This window comes from Botryllus schlosseri, chromosome 7 (genome assembly GCF_051294905.1).
Source record: "Botryllus schlosseri isolate E-star chromosome 7, Bs_hap1, whole genome shotgun sequence".
Lineage (NCBI taxonomy): Eukaryota > Metazoa > Chordata > Ascidiacea > Stolidobranchia > Styelidae > Botryllus > Botryllus schlosseri.
The window spans coordinates 10,342,875-10,359,028 of NC_137242.1; the positions used below are offsets into that span (position 1 = coordinate 10,342,875).

General features: G+C 41.6%; 2 protein-coding genes across 4 annotated transcripts in view; one reads left to right on the forward strand and one right to left on the reverse strand.

Moving 5' to 3' along the window:
• Positions 1–660: 660 nt before the first annotated feature.
• LOC145442523 (ADP-ribosylation factor 4-like) lies at positions 661–8,282 on the forward strand. 2 transcript variants are annotated; one of them, XM_080320462.1, is made up of 2 exons: positions 661–1,007; positions 4,701–5,277. In XM_080320462.1, the coding sequence occupies exons 1-2, from the start codon at positions 753–755 to the stop codon at positions 4,989–4,991; spliced, it is 546 nt and encodes a 181-aa protein (XP_080176588.1). In that variant the 5' UTR covers positions 661–752; the 3' UTR covers positions 4,992–5,277. The 2 variants fall into 2 exon arrangements, with proteins under 2 accessions (XP_080176588.1, XP_080176587.1); XM_080320461.1 differs by lacking the exon at positions 4,701–5,277 and adding an exon at positions 7,401–8,282 and having other exon boundaries at positions 663–1,007.
• Positions 8,283–13,191: 4,909 nt separating this feature from the next.
• Positions 13,192–16,154, reverse strand: part of LOC145442513 (GATOR2 complex protein WDR59-like) — a 458,341-nt gene continuing 455,378 nt past the window's right edge. For both annotated transcript variants that reach the window (XM_080320451.1, XM_080320452.1), the window contains 5 exons: positions 15,690–15,777; positions 15,512–15,623; positions 14,830–14,972; positions 14,665–14,771; positions 13,192–13,358 (listed from right to left, as the gene is read on the reverse strand). In XM_080320451.1, the coding sequence (XP_080176577.1) occupies positions 13,224–13,358; positions 14,665–14,771; positions 14,830–14,972; positions 15,512–15,623; positions 15,690–15,777 (585 nt within the window). In that variant the 3' untranslated portion in view covers positions 13,192–13,223. The remainder of the gene's footprint in view (positions 13,359–14,664; positions 14,772–14,829; positions 14,973–15,511; positions 15,624–15,689; positions 15,778–16,154) is intronic.

Sequence of the window (16,154 nt, forward strand, 5' to 3'; positions counted from 1 at the left end):
CCTAGGCAAAGGCGGGTGCTTGATTGAAAGACTACTCCAAGTCGTTTCGACTGCTTCCTATATTTTCATTTTATCGTAGTCCTGTGGCGTATTGTACTGATACAATTAGTAATCACTTAAACTGATCAGACATGAAATATTAGCAAAGAAACACATAGTGGGATAAGATTAATATCCCAGGTTGATATCGATACTAATTCGATTGTTCTCAGCCTATTTTGCGTTTTTGTTACTCTATAAAACAATATTTGGGGTATACATTGTATGCGCAAACACTAACGAGAAAATAGCCTTAGTTTCCGAGCAATTTTCGAATTTCGACGTTACTCACCGCACAGGCTGCCTGTAACGACTTCGCCCTGACGTCATCTACAGTCAGCAGATCGTCGACGACGTGTACCCCGCCCGGCTTCGCATTTAGGAAAGGCTTGGTTTATTAGATTGAAAGGCGTCGAAGGGATATTTCCAGGCATATCGGTCCGTTAAAATGGGTTATGTTTCATGTATTCAGATCCTGCGTGTGTTCTCAGAGTTTTAATGCGCTATATACCGGTAATGATGTGAATTTCGGTCATTAAATGCTCCCGAGTTTACCGTCTTGTTTCAAATTTCTGTTACTTTTGGTGGTGCTAGCGTAGATTTTCTCAGATATTTAAGACCCGAGCGAATTACAATGTACCTTTTGTATGATGTCAGATTTTTCACTTATAAAACAATATCATTTCATAGCGGTGGACTGAATCAAAGTAACAATGGGCGGATTTATGAGCGCTTTTTCTCGTCTCTTTGGCAAGAAAGAGATGAGAATTCTCATGGTCGGATTGGACGCTGCCGGGAAAACTACAATTCTATATAAATTGAAACTGGGAGAAATTGTCACAACCATTCCTACAATCGGATTCAACGTCGAAACTGTCGAATACAAAAATATCAGTTTTACGGTGTGGGATGTCGGCGGTCAAGACAAAATCAGGCCATTGTGGAGACATTACTTCCAAAATACACAGGTATGTAGTTATAAGTCTGAGTGGTAGATGTGAATAAGCCACAATCATGTTCATTGAAACTGAAACATATAGAGCATATAATATTATTATCAACTTCCAACTACGGCAGTTGTGTAATATTGCTATATATCAAATCAGTAGGATTTCTCCAAAGGTCACTACCAAATGAAGTACATATGTATCTCGGCATTTTAACAATTTAAATAACCATACGTTTAATGTTAGAATGATATTTCAATTGTGAAAAGATACACGACTAGTTCGTAATGATAATTTGCCTCGATTTGAAATCGTTGATATTAGTGGTTTTGCTATTTAGATTTACTCAAGATACTGTCATTTGTCAATATGAACCATTTAGAGAAGGTAGATTGCGAAGACTGTCCTTGACCTTGAGAAGTACGGTATATCATTCATTGAATTTTCTAATAAAGCCGGTAATCTTGTGTAAGTCCAATTCTGCGTATCTCATCTCCGTGATTACCAGAGAACCCGGCCCTACCAACTCGGCCCTCGGAGAACCCTGCCCTTGGAGAACCCGGCCCTCGGGAAATTTTATATATCAAGCACGCGTGGTCTACTTGTTGTGGTATTCACGGTGTTTTTCGACTACTCTGGACCTCGGTGAATGCGGCCCTCGAACAATTTTGAATTAAAAATGCATTAAATGTGTACCCGGCCCTCGGGAAATTTTGTATTCACCGGCAATCCTAATATCCCACCTCCGGCAACCCTAATATCCTAACCCTAATATCCCACCCCCGGCAACCCTAACCCTACCCCTAATATCCCACCTCCGGCAACCCTAATATCCTACCCTAACCCTAACCCTAATATCCCACCTCCGGCAACCCTAATATCCTACCCTAACCCTAACCCTAATATCCCACCTCCGGCAACCCTAATATCCCACCTCCACCAACCCTAATATCCCCCTCCCCCAACCCTAATATCCCCCTCCCCCAACCCTAACATCCCACCTCCGGCAACCCTAATATCCTAACCCTAACCCTAATATCCCACCTCCACCAACCCTAATATCCCACCTCCCCCAACCCTAGTATCCTACCCGAACCCAATGTCCCACTCCCCGAACCCTAATGTCTCCCCCCTGCCCTACCCAACCCTAACACCCCACCTCAACCTACAGTTGCAATAACGAGCAGACCACGCGTGGTTGATATGTGAGCAATAACAATCGTTGGGATATATTTTTCATCTGAACAAGTCACACACAATATACAATGCGATAGGACCCAATGCGATGTCATGAACAGATACGAGGATGTCGAACGTCGCACGTCCGCCCCTCGCCAAGTCAATTCAACAATGAGCCGACCACGCAATCGTGATCATGTGATCTGATCACTCCGTGACTGCGTGACCTACGCATGCCCTGACCTCCTTACAAGACCGACAAATCAGTTGATAATAACATTATTACTTTATTAATTCATATTAATACTTGTGAATACACTTAATTTCAAAATTTCCCGAGGAATTCACCGAGGGCCGGGTTCTCCAAGGGCCGGGTTCTCCGAGGGCCGAGTTGGTAGGGCCGGGTTCTCCGGCAACCATCTCCGTCAATAAAATCAATCGCACTCCTGCCGGCTTCTTCAAATCAAAACCAGTGACTCTGATGGAAAAGTCTGATAATGACTTTTGATTCCCAAGTGACCAAACTCTCAAGCATACTTACCGCTTGAAACTGAGCGAATGCACTGTATCATTTTAATTTATAGAGAATCAGATATGGTCGAAGTAGCCAGTGTTAGTACCGGGTACTCAATATGGACATAACACCGTAAATTTCTAGCTAAGTACAAGTATCAGTAACTATTTCCGAAATGTGTCAAAAGTTCTTCATGTTGGAGTTCGGAAAAGTCCTCAAATAGCTTTGGTCGAGGGTTGGCATACTGGTGACAGTTACAGGAGGTGGCTGCTTGTATAAATTACAGGCTGCATCACTCGAAATGACTAATGACGTAACAAATAGATGCAATTTTTGAGTAACTATTCGTTGACCAAGCAACAAAGGCTTTTTCGGCGGTTGTTATCAAATTTCACTCGCATTTTAGTAAAACGGTGAAAATTTATAACAGTAATTATAAAATTGAAAAGTATATTGATATTGAAACGAACCCGAATATTTTCGTCGGACACTCGTCAGGGGTAATCATCAGCAACTAGTAGAAAATTGGAAAGACCATTATATGTCAACAATCGTATCGCAAAATTGTTGATATACAATGTTCTTTCCAGTTCTCTACCAGTTTCTGACGATTACCCCTTACGAGTGTCAGCCGAAAATATTCGGTTAAATTTCAATATGAATATACTGTTCAATTGTATATTGAAGTTCTGTACCTCCAAGAAGCTCTTCAGACGTAGTTACGTCTAAAACGTAATGTAGAAATGGAAGTAGTCTAAAAGGGTAACCGTTTGAGTAAGCAGTGCAAGTATTGCCAAAAAGTAGAATTACTGCTTACAATCATATTCATACATATTACAAATATGTTTGAAACGAAACTGCTAAATACCCCCCACTGTGTCATCCACACCTGTGAAATCAGTTTCAGTTGATTTATTAAATATAAAGCAACAAGTCAATGATTAAACTTTGATTTGCATGAAAGTTGGTTTCTTTCATAATGCATGTTAACTGATATGGAAGCATCCATATTGGATACTGCTGTTGCAATATGATCAGTTTATTTATGCTTTGTGCGCAATCTCATTGGAAGGATCGGTGATGATTTGGTCTGCTTCTGAAATTACACCGAGAAAAAAGTTTGCTTCGCGCGTTCGCACGCTTTTAGGATTCCGGCATTGTGTCAACGCGTTAGAATTACTGGTAATGCTATGCAAGATCGTTTGCCTTGTCGCCTTATTTGGATCGGATGTTGAGTTTGGTATGACAACCTCAAGATATAGGGGCTCGAGCAAGTAGCGCGACATGAATCTGTGCTTGGAAATTGCATGGGAGTTATCAGGTATGTGCTGTGAATTTTTCTTGATTGCCGTCATAGCATATGTCATTCATAAATTTGAGGTTATGGTAGGCTTTGATTGATGTGGTGATCCATAGTGAAACTGCTGAAGTAGGTATAGATGCATTTGAAATTGAAACTGTGTCCAATTGACAATATCTGTAGCGCTGGTCAAGTAGGAATGATGCACATCCCGTCACTGTGTTCGGTCCATATTTAACAACAGATCTAGTTGGTGTAACATTAGACATCAGTGATACGTGATGCTGATGCTCAACATAGATTCGGTAATGCAGTGCCAACTTGTGTACTTTGTAGTATCAGCGCGCATCTCTGATATACATCCTGTTCGATACTATTCCGGAGTAGGCAGAATTTCACAGAATTCAAGCCAGACTGGAACATGCAAATGGCATCTTCAGTTTTTTTCATTTCATAACATCGCATTTGATTTTAAGCTTGGATCATATATGATTTTCCGCATATGTTGCTTGCTTTAGGCCAAGTTTCCAAAACAAATTTTGTTGCTTTATATTTGTTTCAGTTTATCTTGGAAAAAATGATATTAGGCTACATTATAGGAAAGTTTATGTTGAATCTGGTTTCATCCATTTACTGCGAATATTGATGTTTTTTTCTATAAATTTGCCTTGCTTCATCGATTTGATGTTAGAATTTGACTCCAATACCCTGATGATTCTAGGGGCTGATCTTTGTTGTGGATAGCAACGACAAGGAGCGGATAAACGAGGCCCAGCTCGAATTGAAAAGGATGCTCGACGAAGACGAACTGCGCGACGTTATCGTGCTGGTTTTTGCTAACAAACAGGATCTGCCCAACGCCATGAACTGCGCCGAAATTACCGAGAAACTGGGTGTGAAAAACATCCGAAGCAAACAGTGGTTCGTGCAGTCTACTTGCGCCACCACCGGCGACGGGCTCTATGAGGGCCTGGATTGGCTTTCGAATGCTCTTAAGAAGAAGAACAAGTAATGAGTGAGGACAATTGCCTCTGTGAACGATAACATTTTGTATATTTCTATTGCCGCTTACGGCGTACTAGTAGACACTCTCCACTCGATCGAGAGCATTTTTACCAGTTTAAGACGGATACTATTCTCTCCGTGGTTTTTTGATTTATATTTTACCGGCTTTGTTGCTTTGTACTTTTAACGAACATATTCTATTCTGATCTGATTTCAGTTACTTCCTTTGTATCGTGCTTGTAATGATGACTGTTGATTTCGTTATCGCTGTTAATAAAGGTTAGTTGCGTTAATTCATGTCGTGATATGTTGAAAAATGGGCAACGTTTGGTGTTTGTGTATGGAAATCACTCGGAATGCCAACCGTGCTGTGTTCTGCGTGTAGAGATTACGTCATACGATGTAGCCTACTGAACCAAGACTGGCTTCGGTTTCAATGCTAGTAGTGATGTGATGTGATGAGTAGTCTCTTCAATCTTCATTAACGATACATTATGTTTGGTCATATTTTTATTGCCTTCGTGATTCAACGTTGTCAACCAAACCTCGAGAACTTGTGATTGCTTGCCGTGGCTGGCTTGAAATTGAGTGAAAACTGCTGTCGTACATCATTTCTATTCAATATCGCACTTGTTAGTAAGCCATTCAGGAAGTGACCTATTTTAACAGGGATGAGTGCATGTCAAGTCACCAGGTGTCAGGTTTTTTATTCACTTTGCAGTGTCGGTCGCCACTGCTCTGTGTAGGTGTGTTAGGCTCCATAGAGGCAAGACTGATTTGCATACAGTCTGTTATGCGGAATCCCCTTAGAAGTGGTATTATATTTCACACTTTGTTGACCTACTGAGTACTGAATCCCTATTGTAATTCTGATCCATCACAACTTGTGGAGCTGCATAATATTTATGGTAGAATCTACTAACTGCTGCCTTTATCTCGAGCTATGACTGTTTTGACGATGTGACTCATTCCAACAATCCCACAATCCCACATCTTTGGTATGTTGAATTATGATGAAGAGATTGTGACTCGCTTTGTAAGAATTTGACTATAGCTCATTTGAAACTCTTGTCTTAATTGGCTGGGATGATCGATCAGCATAGGGGTTGAACCTTTCAAATCGCACTTTCAGTTCCCGAGGTCGATACAGAGCTTTTAAGCATAATAATGGTCGGCTGATCGCACATCATGCAAAGGATGAAAAGTCCGTATTTGGATAACAGTGCTATCCCATCACAACACAGGAACATTGCTCGGTGACTAAGATAAACCTGAAAAAAGGACTAATCGTTTTTGATGTTGAAGTTCAGTATGTGTATTAACGGACGTGGTTATGATGGTCATCATTGGATACTCGAGTAGAAGTAACCATCCAATACAATTCTAGATAGTGATTCCAAGTAGGCCTAAGTAAAGAATGGTATGTTCTTCCTAGTTCTCCCTAAATAATTGGAAGCTGTTGAACCTAAGTGCTGAGATTTGAGTACTTGAGTACTCGTTACTTACCACCTTTGTTTATTAATGATTTCAAAACGATACAATACAAGAAATGACGCAAGAACAAAATGGTACTGGTACCAGTCAATTGAAAATTGAAAATGTAACCATTATCATGAAAGCGATGCATTGATATTGTATTAATAAACTCAAATACGAGTATGTCACTAAATATGAGCGGCTGCAGGTATTGTGATATATGACAGTTGGCAAATTCGGCACAGGGTTGTAACCAAGTCACAAGGTTTCAAGTCGCAACTCAATATCACTTATGGCTTTGATACGAGTCAAGTCGAGTCTTTTTCAATTCACCACCGCGTCAGTGAGTAAAGGTAGAGTCCGAGTCATAGTGTTGTGACTCAAGTCCAAGTCATGGTGTTCACCGCTCAGATTTGAGTTCAATCCACTTTTCTTCAATTCTGCTGGACTGATATAGAATGGCTCGCATTCACAATATCGTAATTTTCCTCAGTCCTAACAATTTCTGGCCCAATTTTCCAAGTATCTGGACTGGTAGACGAAATACGGTACCAATATTGTGGTGACTTCACTATCGTACGAAGTTAAAATGAAATGTTTGTCCTGGCCTTCCTAATCTCGAGTCAATACACAAATTGACTCTAGTCGAGTCATTTAACGCATTTGACAGAATGACTTGAGTGAAGTCGAGTCACCAAAAAATCGCGACTCGTGTCGTTACAACCCTGATTTGGCATGTTGAATTTGGGACTCCGCACTTGTAATGTGTGTATTGGATATATTTGGGTTAGGGGCTGGCTTTACTAAGTGCCACATTCACTGGTAACAGTTGAATCTACCCAAAATAGTCTTGAGATGAATGAAATCGTTTTGGTTTTATAATGAATAAACACAAATTGATTCCCATCCTAGTTCTCAATAGCTCATATATTTTTCCCAGGGCCTAATCTTTGTTGTGGACAGCAATGATCGCGAGCGAGTGGATGAAGCTTGCGAGGAACTCAAGAGAATGCTCTCGGAAGACGAGCTCCGCGACGCCGTACTCCTGGTGTTCGCCAACAAACAGGACCTCCCCAACGCCATGCCACCAAACGAAGTCGCCAGCAAGCTCGGCCTGAACTCGCTCAACAGCAGAACGTGGTACATCCAGGCGACCTGCGCCACAAACGGAGACGGACTGTACGAGGGCCTGGACTGGCTGTCCAACATTCTGTCCAAGGGGCCGAGCAAGGGCAAAGGCGGATATTAAAAGTCCGGACCCGTCTGGTTAATCGCACAAATTGCTGGAGGACAACAACACATACTTTTCAGACAGCTTACAACGACTGACGCTAGACTGTTCATTAAAAAAGGGTTCGCGATAATCGCGACTGCAAAGTGGATTTTTGTATGCGTGTACATTGTTGATTAAATTGGCTCGCGTCTAGCTAGCAGAGGTCAAGCCTCTCAACCCTTGATCTCTTTAACTATTTTTTGTTGTTTAACTCAAATTATTAGTACCAGATAGTGAAATATGTATGTAAAGTCCGTTACACTATAAACGTGCAGTCCCATTGTGTTATTATATAGATCTTGACGTTCTTTCTCCGCTAGATTAGGAGTCTCCCCGCCCCTGTGTTACCCCGTTTTTCGTTAATTGAGGTCTATTGCCATATCGCATATAGTAGAGGAATTCTTGGCAACGCTGCTGTTTACATACTAGGATAGAGAGATGTTTGTAGAACGGAAAAGGATTTTTTCGTTAACCGAGCGGTAAGTGCTTTATAGATGAATGTACGTTAGACATTTGATCGATTATTGAATAAATTACATATACACCGTACGGATTGCGTCGACGATTAGTGGATGGCGTAGAAACCAAACTTGTCAGGTCAGTAATACGTCATCGGTGCTGACCCTGAATACTGAATGAGGTACTTTTCAACTGCTGTGAGATTTCCTTTGCATCTCTAATCGAAGACCAGTGAAGGCGACTGGCAGACTTGAATTCAGCAAACTATACATGGATATTGGATATCACCGCCCTGAATTCTGCGATTTATTACCATAAGATGTGTCACATACCTGCAGCTCGTTAGTGAACAGTTCCAATATATTCGTAACACTGGCAACACATATTTTTAGGCAGACGGATTAAGAGTGGTTTTGGGGTTTCTGAAGGGCACTGATTACGAATACGACCATGTCTTTTTTTCAAATTGGCTCTTGTTTGGAGATAACCCATGGGGCTATGTTGACCAAAATCTCCTATTTTCGCAGCAATGACTAGAAAGAAAATCGGCTCAGTCACGCTGTAAAGTTGAGAAATTTAATCTACTTGTTATTTTCACACACTGAATACTCCTTTAACCCAAAAAACAGCAACACCACACCACTATATTTATTCACTACACCTTCCACATAGCTCCATTTTGCAGCTTTTGACAGTATATGCGAACGAATTACGATCGTTTTCACAACTACTTACTTACTTGAGTAGATTTAAAGTCAGTCAATTCTACTTCAGGTACTTTTAGGTTGCTTATGCAAGAAGTACCTTATACTCGTACTTGAGTAGATTTTGTCGTCGCTGCTTCTACTTGAGTAGCTTTCTTGACTACTTTGACCACCTCTGATTGTTCATCTCATCTGCTCTAATATCTTTCTTTTGTTGTTTTAATGCAGGGGTGGCCAATAACCGGCGGCCGTAGAAGATAATTTGTGCGGCCGCAGACTCGTAATTCAATTAGTATGCGTTGGCGGCCGTCAACATGCATTTTGAATTTGAGTACCGATTGCTTGTGAGATTTTAATTAATCATGAAATTTTGTTCGCGCTGCGCGCGATTCAATGTGACTTCATTATTTCGATTTTAGTATAGTATCCCCCTTTGCAATCAGAGCCCACAGTACTAATTCGAACAGCAAAGGAGACTGATGCGCCCATATAGAAATATCAACTCGGAATCGTGTGCTTCTCCACTAACCCGAAAATTCTGATGGGAGGTCAAGAAATAAGAGTATACAACAAAGTGACTAACAACAATTCGCCCACCCGAAGATGCATTATCATTTCTTTCCCTCAATCCCCCAAAACACACCTTCCGTCAACTCCACCGGCGAATTGATAGTGATATGAAAACTACTAATATTAATGATGAAATTCAGTAATCAATCTGAAAAAATTTTCGCGCTTCGCGCGAATATGAGGATATTACCAGTGTTGGGCTGACTCGAGTCACCTTTTTCGTATGACTTGACTTGACTCGAGTCACTTTGCTAAAATGACTTGACTTGACTTGACTCGGCTTATCAGAAATGTTGACTCGGAGCAAAATTCACGAGTCAATTTCAAGTCATCAAGTAATCGGTGTCGATCAAAATCACTGTATCTTGCATATGTTCGGATTGTTCGCCAAACGCTGGTGTACCCCGTGAGAGCGACCAATCATTTATTGATCGTGCGTTTTACTGCGCCTCCATTGGTCTCTCACAAATAAATTGACCGCAAACGCAGTGATCGAAGCTTACAGCTTACGTTGTCGTAAACTAGTAAAGTAATGTAAATTCTGTTCTCTGTTTTACCGTAATCAAACCTATTGTTTTATTAAAATTGAATTCGATTATAGTTTATATACTCCTCAACCATTAGCGCAGGCTCGAATTGCATCATATCGATTTGTAAATGCGTAACGTGTTGCATCGTATCAATTTGTATCTATTCTCTATCTTGGCTGGCAACTGTAAACTGAGGTTTAGCAGTTATACTTATATGTGAGCGATACAGCGCCTTCTTGCGTGTATATTTAACTCTATATTCGTTCATCGGTTCAAAATCAATGACCACTCAATCTGTGTTTCAGATAGATAGCAAAATGCAATGACGTTATCATGCCTCATACTTCGAAAAGGCAACTTGACTTGAATTGTGACTTGACTTGACTTGACTCGACTTGACTCGAGTCACATCCAAAATTCGAGTGACTTGACTCGAGTCACCTTTGAAACTCGATTGACTTGACTTGACTCGAGTCAAATTGTGCACTGACTCGAAATGACTCGTGACTAGAAGGTAGTGACTTGATCCCAACACTGGATATTACATTACCATTGATCACTCCCCCCGCCGTTGCCGTTCTTACGGCGACAAAAAAGCCCAATGAAAGACCCGACGAAAGAAAGCACTCACAAGGAATGGAAAGAACTAATAGAAAGAGCCGCGGCTTCAAAAAGAAAGATCAACACCGAAAAGAACTGTGACATCGGGCGCTCTAGACCAGTGGTTCCCAACCTTTTTTCACCCACGTACCATTTCGAGGTTTTATGCAGTGCTCGCGTACCACCTACATAAGTTACGCGCGCCGAAGGCGGCCAGAAATTTTGCTGTAATTTATGACGTCATAATCACGTATTTGACCTATGCGAAGCGTAATAGCAAATGCTATTAAACTAGGCATTATCAGCCAGGGTTGATGGGACGCATGGAATTGTTTTTTCACCACCAGTCACAAGAAGAACAACATAATAATAATAATGAAATAACAGCAAACTACAAACGTTAATTTATTTAATGCGATGGCTGCATTTCTTTATTTTCCACTAGCTCAGCGATTCTTCAACATTTTTAGACACGCCCCCTTTTACGATAGAGAACCCCCCCCCCTTATCGTCACATCACAAAATGCAACCAGAATGCTAGCAATCACAGCGAATAATGGTGGGTTATGATAGTTAATAAGATGTTCTCAAACATGTAATTAGGACTATACAGAAGGCAAAAACAATGAGATGGAGGTAAATCGCGCCGAGCGCGAAAATTTTTTTCAGTTGGCCGCAGCTTCGCGCCCCCTTCCGATGCTTTCATGCCCCCCAAGGGGAGGGAGGGGCAGTTGGAGAAACACTGCACTAGCTGGTAGATGCGTGGCATATGTTTGCTCAAAGCGCATCGAAAGTCATGCATTGGCGCAACAAGTCGGTTTCGTTTCTTCGACTTGGTAGTCATCAGAGATGAAAATCCTTGCTCGCACTCCCACGTAGAAGGTAAAATTAGCAGCTGGGGAATAGCTTGAGAAGCTAGAGTCGAGTACGAGGAGGTCATGCTAAGCCTGATGTTTATTGGAGAACAATTTTTGTGTTCAACCCCACCTGAACTAATAACTCCCTTCGATTGAAAAAAAAAAACAGAATCTGCTCGCGTACCACCTGGAAGACCTTCGCGTACCACTAGTGGTACGCGTACCACAGGTTGGGAACCACTGCTCTAGACCGAGGTGGATGATAGAGTAAAGGATCGCTACTGATGCGTGCCGTTCAACATCCTCCTATCTGTCCATGCAATGATATATATACATTAGTTCATGATTCAGCATTCTACATTGTGTGTGACTTGTTATGTTATAATATGCCTATATATGATTAATTAAATAGATTTGTCCGGAGTTCCTCGGAAATGGACACTTTAACATGGGTATTTGGCGCGTCCACCTAGTTCCTTAGGACCATGCCCTGGAATGCGGCCGTAGGCAGCATGAGTAGTCGAAATGCGGCCGTGAACGGCAAAAAGGTTGGCCACCCCTGTTTTAATGTCTTAATTGGTGGAACCTCTCCCGTGGCTAATCAACAAGATCACCAGGAAATATATCAAGATGACTGAACAGGAAGTGAACTGTTATGCTCATGTTTGTTCGAAGTTTTCCATACGCAGATACAAATTTTCGGACCGTTTGTAGACCCACTTTGTTGACTCGGCGGAAAATTATCCATTTACAAGTCGAAAAAACGAGACGCTTATGAGTATTGTAGTCAAGCTTTGCAAAGACAAAATTTATAGCCTTATACTCCTCTTTAATCTTGGCAGAATGACCAATTGATACAGGGTAATATGTATTTCCGTTGTGCAAAATTACATTTTTTAGGCTTCACAAACTGCTTTCTAGACAAACAAATATTTCGCACCAGGTCGTGCCAATATTGATAGAATGACTGAGAACGACGAGAGGGTTCTTCATAGTCAATTATCTGCTTATGCACAGTATCAAATAAAATTGAATAGTATATTCATTTATTAAATGAACCCGAATATTTTCGGCTGACACTCTTCAGTGGTAATCGTCAGCAAGTAGTAGAGAACTAGGGTATAAATATCTTCTGAACAAGAGCCTATCTGGCAAAACTAATGTGATATTCGTAATCAGCAATCTCGAAAACCCCACAAACGGCACTCAGATGTTCTGCCAATTTTTTTTGTTCATTCCGCTGACCAGTGTAATAGATGCACCAGTAATATCGACTAACATGATAGATTTTGTGTCCGAGGCTATTTCAGATACAAATTTATCAACACTGCTATACCAACAGAGAGAGAGAGATCAGATTTATTTCGCCTGTACCGTCCAGACGCGTTCACTGTGGATGTGACAGGTAAGGTCTGGTCTAGTCTGCACAAGCAATTTTTCTCCTCCATGTTATCCGTGGATGCTGAGCGCCGAGCAAGCTAGGCCCAGATACCTGTTTTCAAGTCTTTGGTCTGACCCGGTCTGGGATTGAACATATGACCTATCGATCAAGAAACATCACCATCACAGTATCTCGCTTGACTAGTTGATCGATTAGACACACCAGTGCCAAATACCTACCACTGCAACAGCGAGTTAACAGTGCTCAGCGGAACAAATCCACTGTGTGATGCTACTACGCTACATAAGTATCTGTATAATCCGGGCATCTGATCGCACACAAAAGCACTCTGAACCATCACAGAAATATTATTTATTGTCGGAGAGAGATTAAAAAGACTTATCGCGAGCTGGTCTACATTCACACCCGCAACCGGTCGCGCAGGAAGACTCCGTCTCGAACCACGATTCCATATGGTCCAGGTGGCCGCCGTGTCCGCACGATAAACAAAAATTGAATAGCGCCTGCAAAACAAGTCCGAACATGGCATGCCAGATCATCCGGCAACACCGGCGGAGGCTGGTTATTTGCGAGTTTTCAGTGGTAAGATGATGGCAAGGTCCGAGGTACTGGGGTATATCACCTCCAAGTTAAGAAATGAACGCCTGGATCCACACCTGTACGATTTACTCAGAAGGCTACGTTTTCAGACTACTACCCCTTCAACAGCTTTTCAGGCAAGTCTACATACTTACACTTCGGATTTTGTAAAGTTATTGGATATGGTTGCATCGCTCCTAAGAGCGAAATTGTCATGACAACTGGGTGAAAGAGCCCCTGTATCGCTGTAACTGATACGGATGTGAAAATTGCAGTATTTGTGGTATCCTTGGTTAGTCACAAAGATCTCGCCTGCAATGTTGAAAGTGACTACTAAAAGTATGCTTTCATGCAGTCCATCCGACCAAATCTACTTCTTGAAACTAATTACTTGAGTGTTTTTTCATATCTTCATTTTCTACTTCTGCTCGTAGTAGATTCGACATGTTTTGGCAATTGCTAGTTAAACTTGTAATTAGAAATAAATGCAATGTGTTACTTTAAACTTCTATTCCAAGCAGCCATGCTGACTGCTTTGGTCACCCCTGTAAAATTTACCCGTGCAAATGGACATTGAAATAGAGTGGTTCAAAAGAATAGCGAAGTAACAATATTGTACTCCAGAGCATGGTTGTAACCAAGTCACAAGGTTCCGAGTCACAAGTCAACCTCACTCTTATAGTTTTGACTCGAGTCAGGTCAAGTCATTTTCAATTCACCACCGAGTCAAGTCCGAGAATAAGTCAGCTTGTGAAGGGTCGAGTCCGAGTCATAGTGTTTTGACTCGAGTCCGAGTTCAAGTCATTATGTTCACCGTTCAGTTTTCAGTTCAACCCCCTTTTTTCAACTATGCTCAAGTGATATAGAATGTCTCGCATTCATAATATAGTAATTTTCCTCAGTCTTAAGTTTCTGACCCTGTTTTTCAAGTATTAGGACTGATAGACGAAGTATCAATAGTGTGGTAACTTTACTAGTCTTCAAAGTTACAATGAAATGTCTGTCTTAGCAGTCTTGCACAATGACTCGAGTGCAAATCAAGTAAACACAAAAATTGACTCGAGTCAAGACAATTTACTAATTTAAAAAAATGACTCGAATCACTAAAAAACCGCGACTCGAGTCGAGTCATTACAACCCTACTCGAGAATCCGTCCATACCAAGATTTTCAAAATTTCGAGCCCCACGCTGAATCGTACCATTTTCCATTCCACTGGCACCCAACTTACCTTAACTGGTAATCTGCAAAGCGCACACGACATCGCAAACTTCATACACATCATACACTGCAGGGATACCGTGTCAGCTCGACAGTGTTGGCACACAAATCGGAAAGCTAAAATCCAACATGGTCATAATGTGGACCGCGCCATGCATATTTCAAGGCTACGTACTCAACCCGGAATGAGGCGGCGGCAGCTGCTGTCTGTATTTTAAAATTTCAACTTTGTGATTGATCAGCTTCCATCTGTCCAGTATGTTAGCGTAAGCCAGCTTGAACGCGTCATATTGTGATTGATAGCTCCGATCCAACAGCCTGGATGAAAAAAGCAACCGAGTCAGATAAGTGACCTTGATCTGGTAGCAACACTTTTTCTACCCAAATTAGAGTCGGCAGACACAGATAGGAAGTATTAGGTAAAATTACCGACATTACCCGTGGTTTATAATTTGGTTTTGACAAAGCGAGACCAAAGGGAAATACGCTTCAATAGACGTTACACTCAAAACTCATTAGGGAGGATCAGTCGGTGATGGGTATGAAGTAGGGTTACCATATGTCCTCTTTTAAGAGGATTTTTCTCTAAAAAGTGTTAAAATGTGCTAAAAAACTGGACACCGATGCAGCGAACGCCGTAATTGGCAAAACAATCGACGGAAAATACGGCACAACGGGTATTACGGGAGCAGAGATGGGAAAGTTGACATTTCTTTGTTGTTAGTTTTTAGTCAACACCTCTGAAATCAATACTTTTACTTGTAGTCAAGTAGAAATTTACAATGTTACTTCCACTTCCACTATCCATAATCTCCAAGTATGGAAACCCCCATTAGCTACGATTACGAGATGCTCACTCGATACTTCTGTCCTGCCAGTCACCATCTCTGCTGTCCGAATCCATAATCGGCGAGGTGACAAAGCGGTAGTCGTCTGTCGGACTTTCTATGTTGCTCAAGTACAGACTCTCTGCGAAAGAAACACGTCGGATGCTTTCGAAGTCGCAGACGCCTTAAAAATAGGCGGTAAACTTACGCGGAGATTGGCCGGTACGCGAAAAATTTAAGTCGGAAGGATTTTCGCAAAAGCTATTGCTCCTGTACGAGCCGCTGCCGCTGTCATTCTGTAAGGAAGGGAAACTTGTTTACATTGCTGTGTGCCTCGGACTACCGTAACCTAGACGCTTCAATTTGACTCACGATATTATTGACATGCAAATTTCTAACACATCCCCTTGAACACTTTAAAGCAGTGCTCTTCAACCGCTATGCACGGTCCACCACAGGGTGCATGGAAATCTGCATGGGGTGCACCAATACAGGCTGAATCAAGTTCGAGTCCAAGTCAGTGAGTAAAGGGTCGCGTCTGAGTCATAGTGTTAACTGTTCAGTTTGAGTTCAATCTGGCTCGACCGACTTTTTTCATCTCTGCTGGAGTAATATAGAATGCTTGCATTCATAATATCGTAGTTTTCCTCAGTCTTAACAGTTTCTGGCCCTA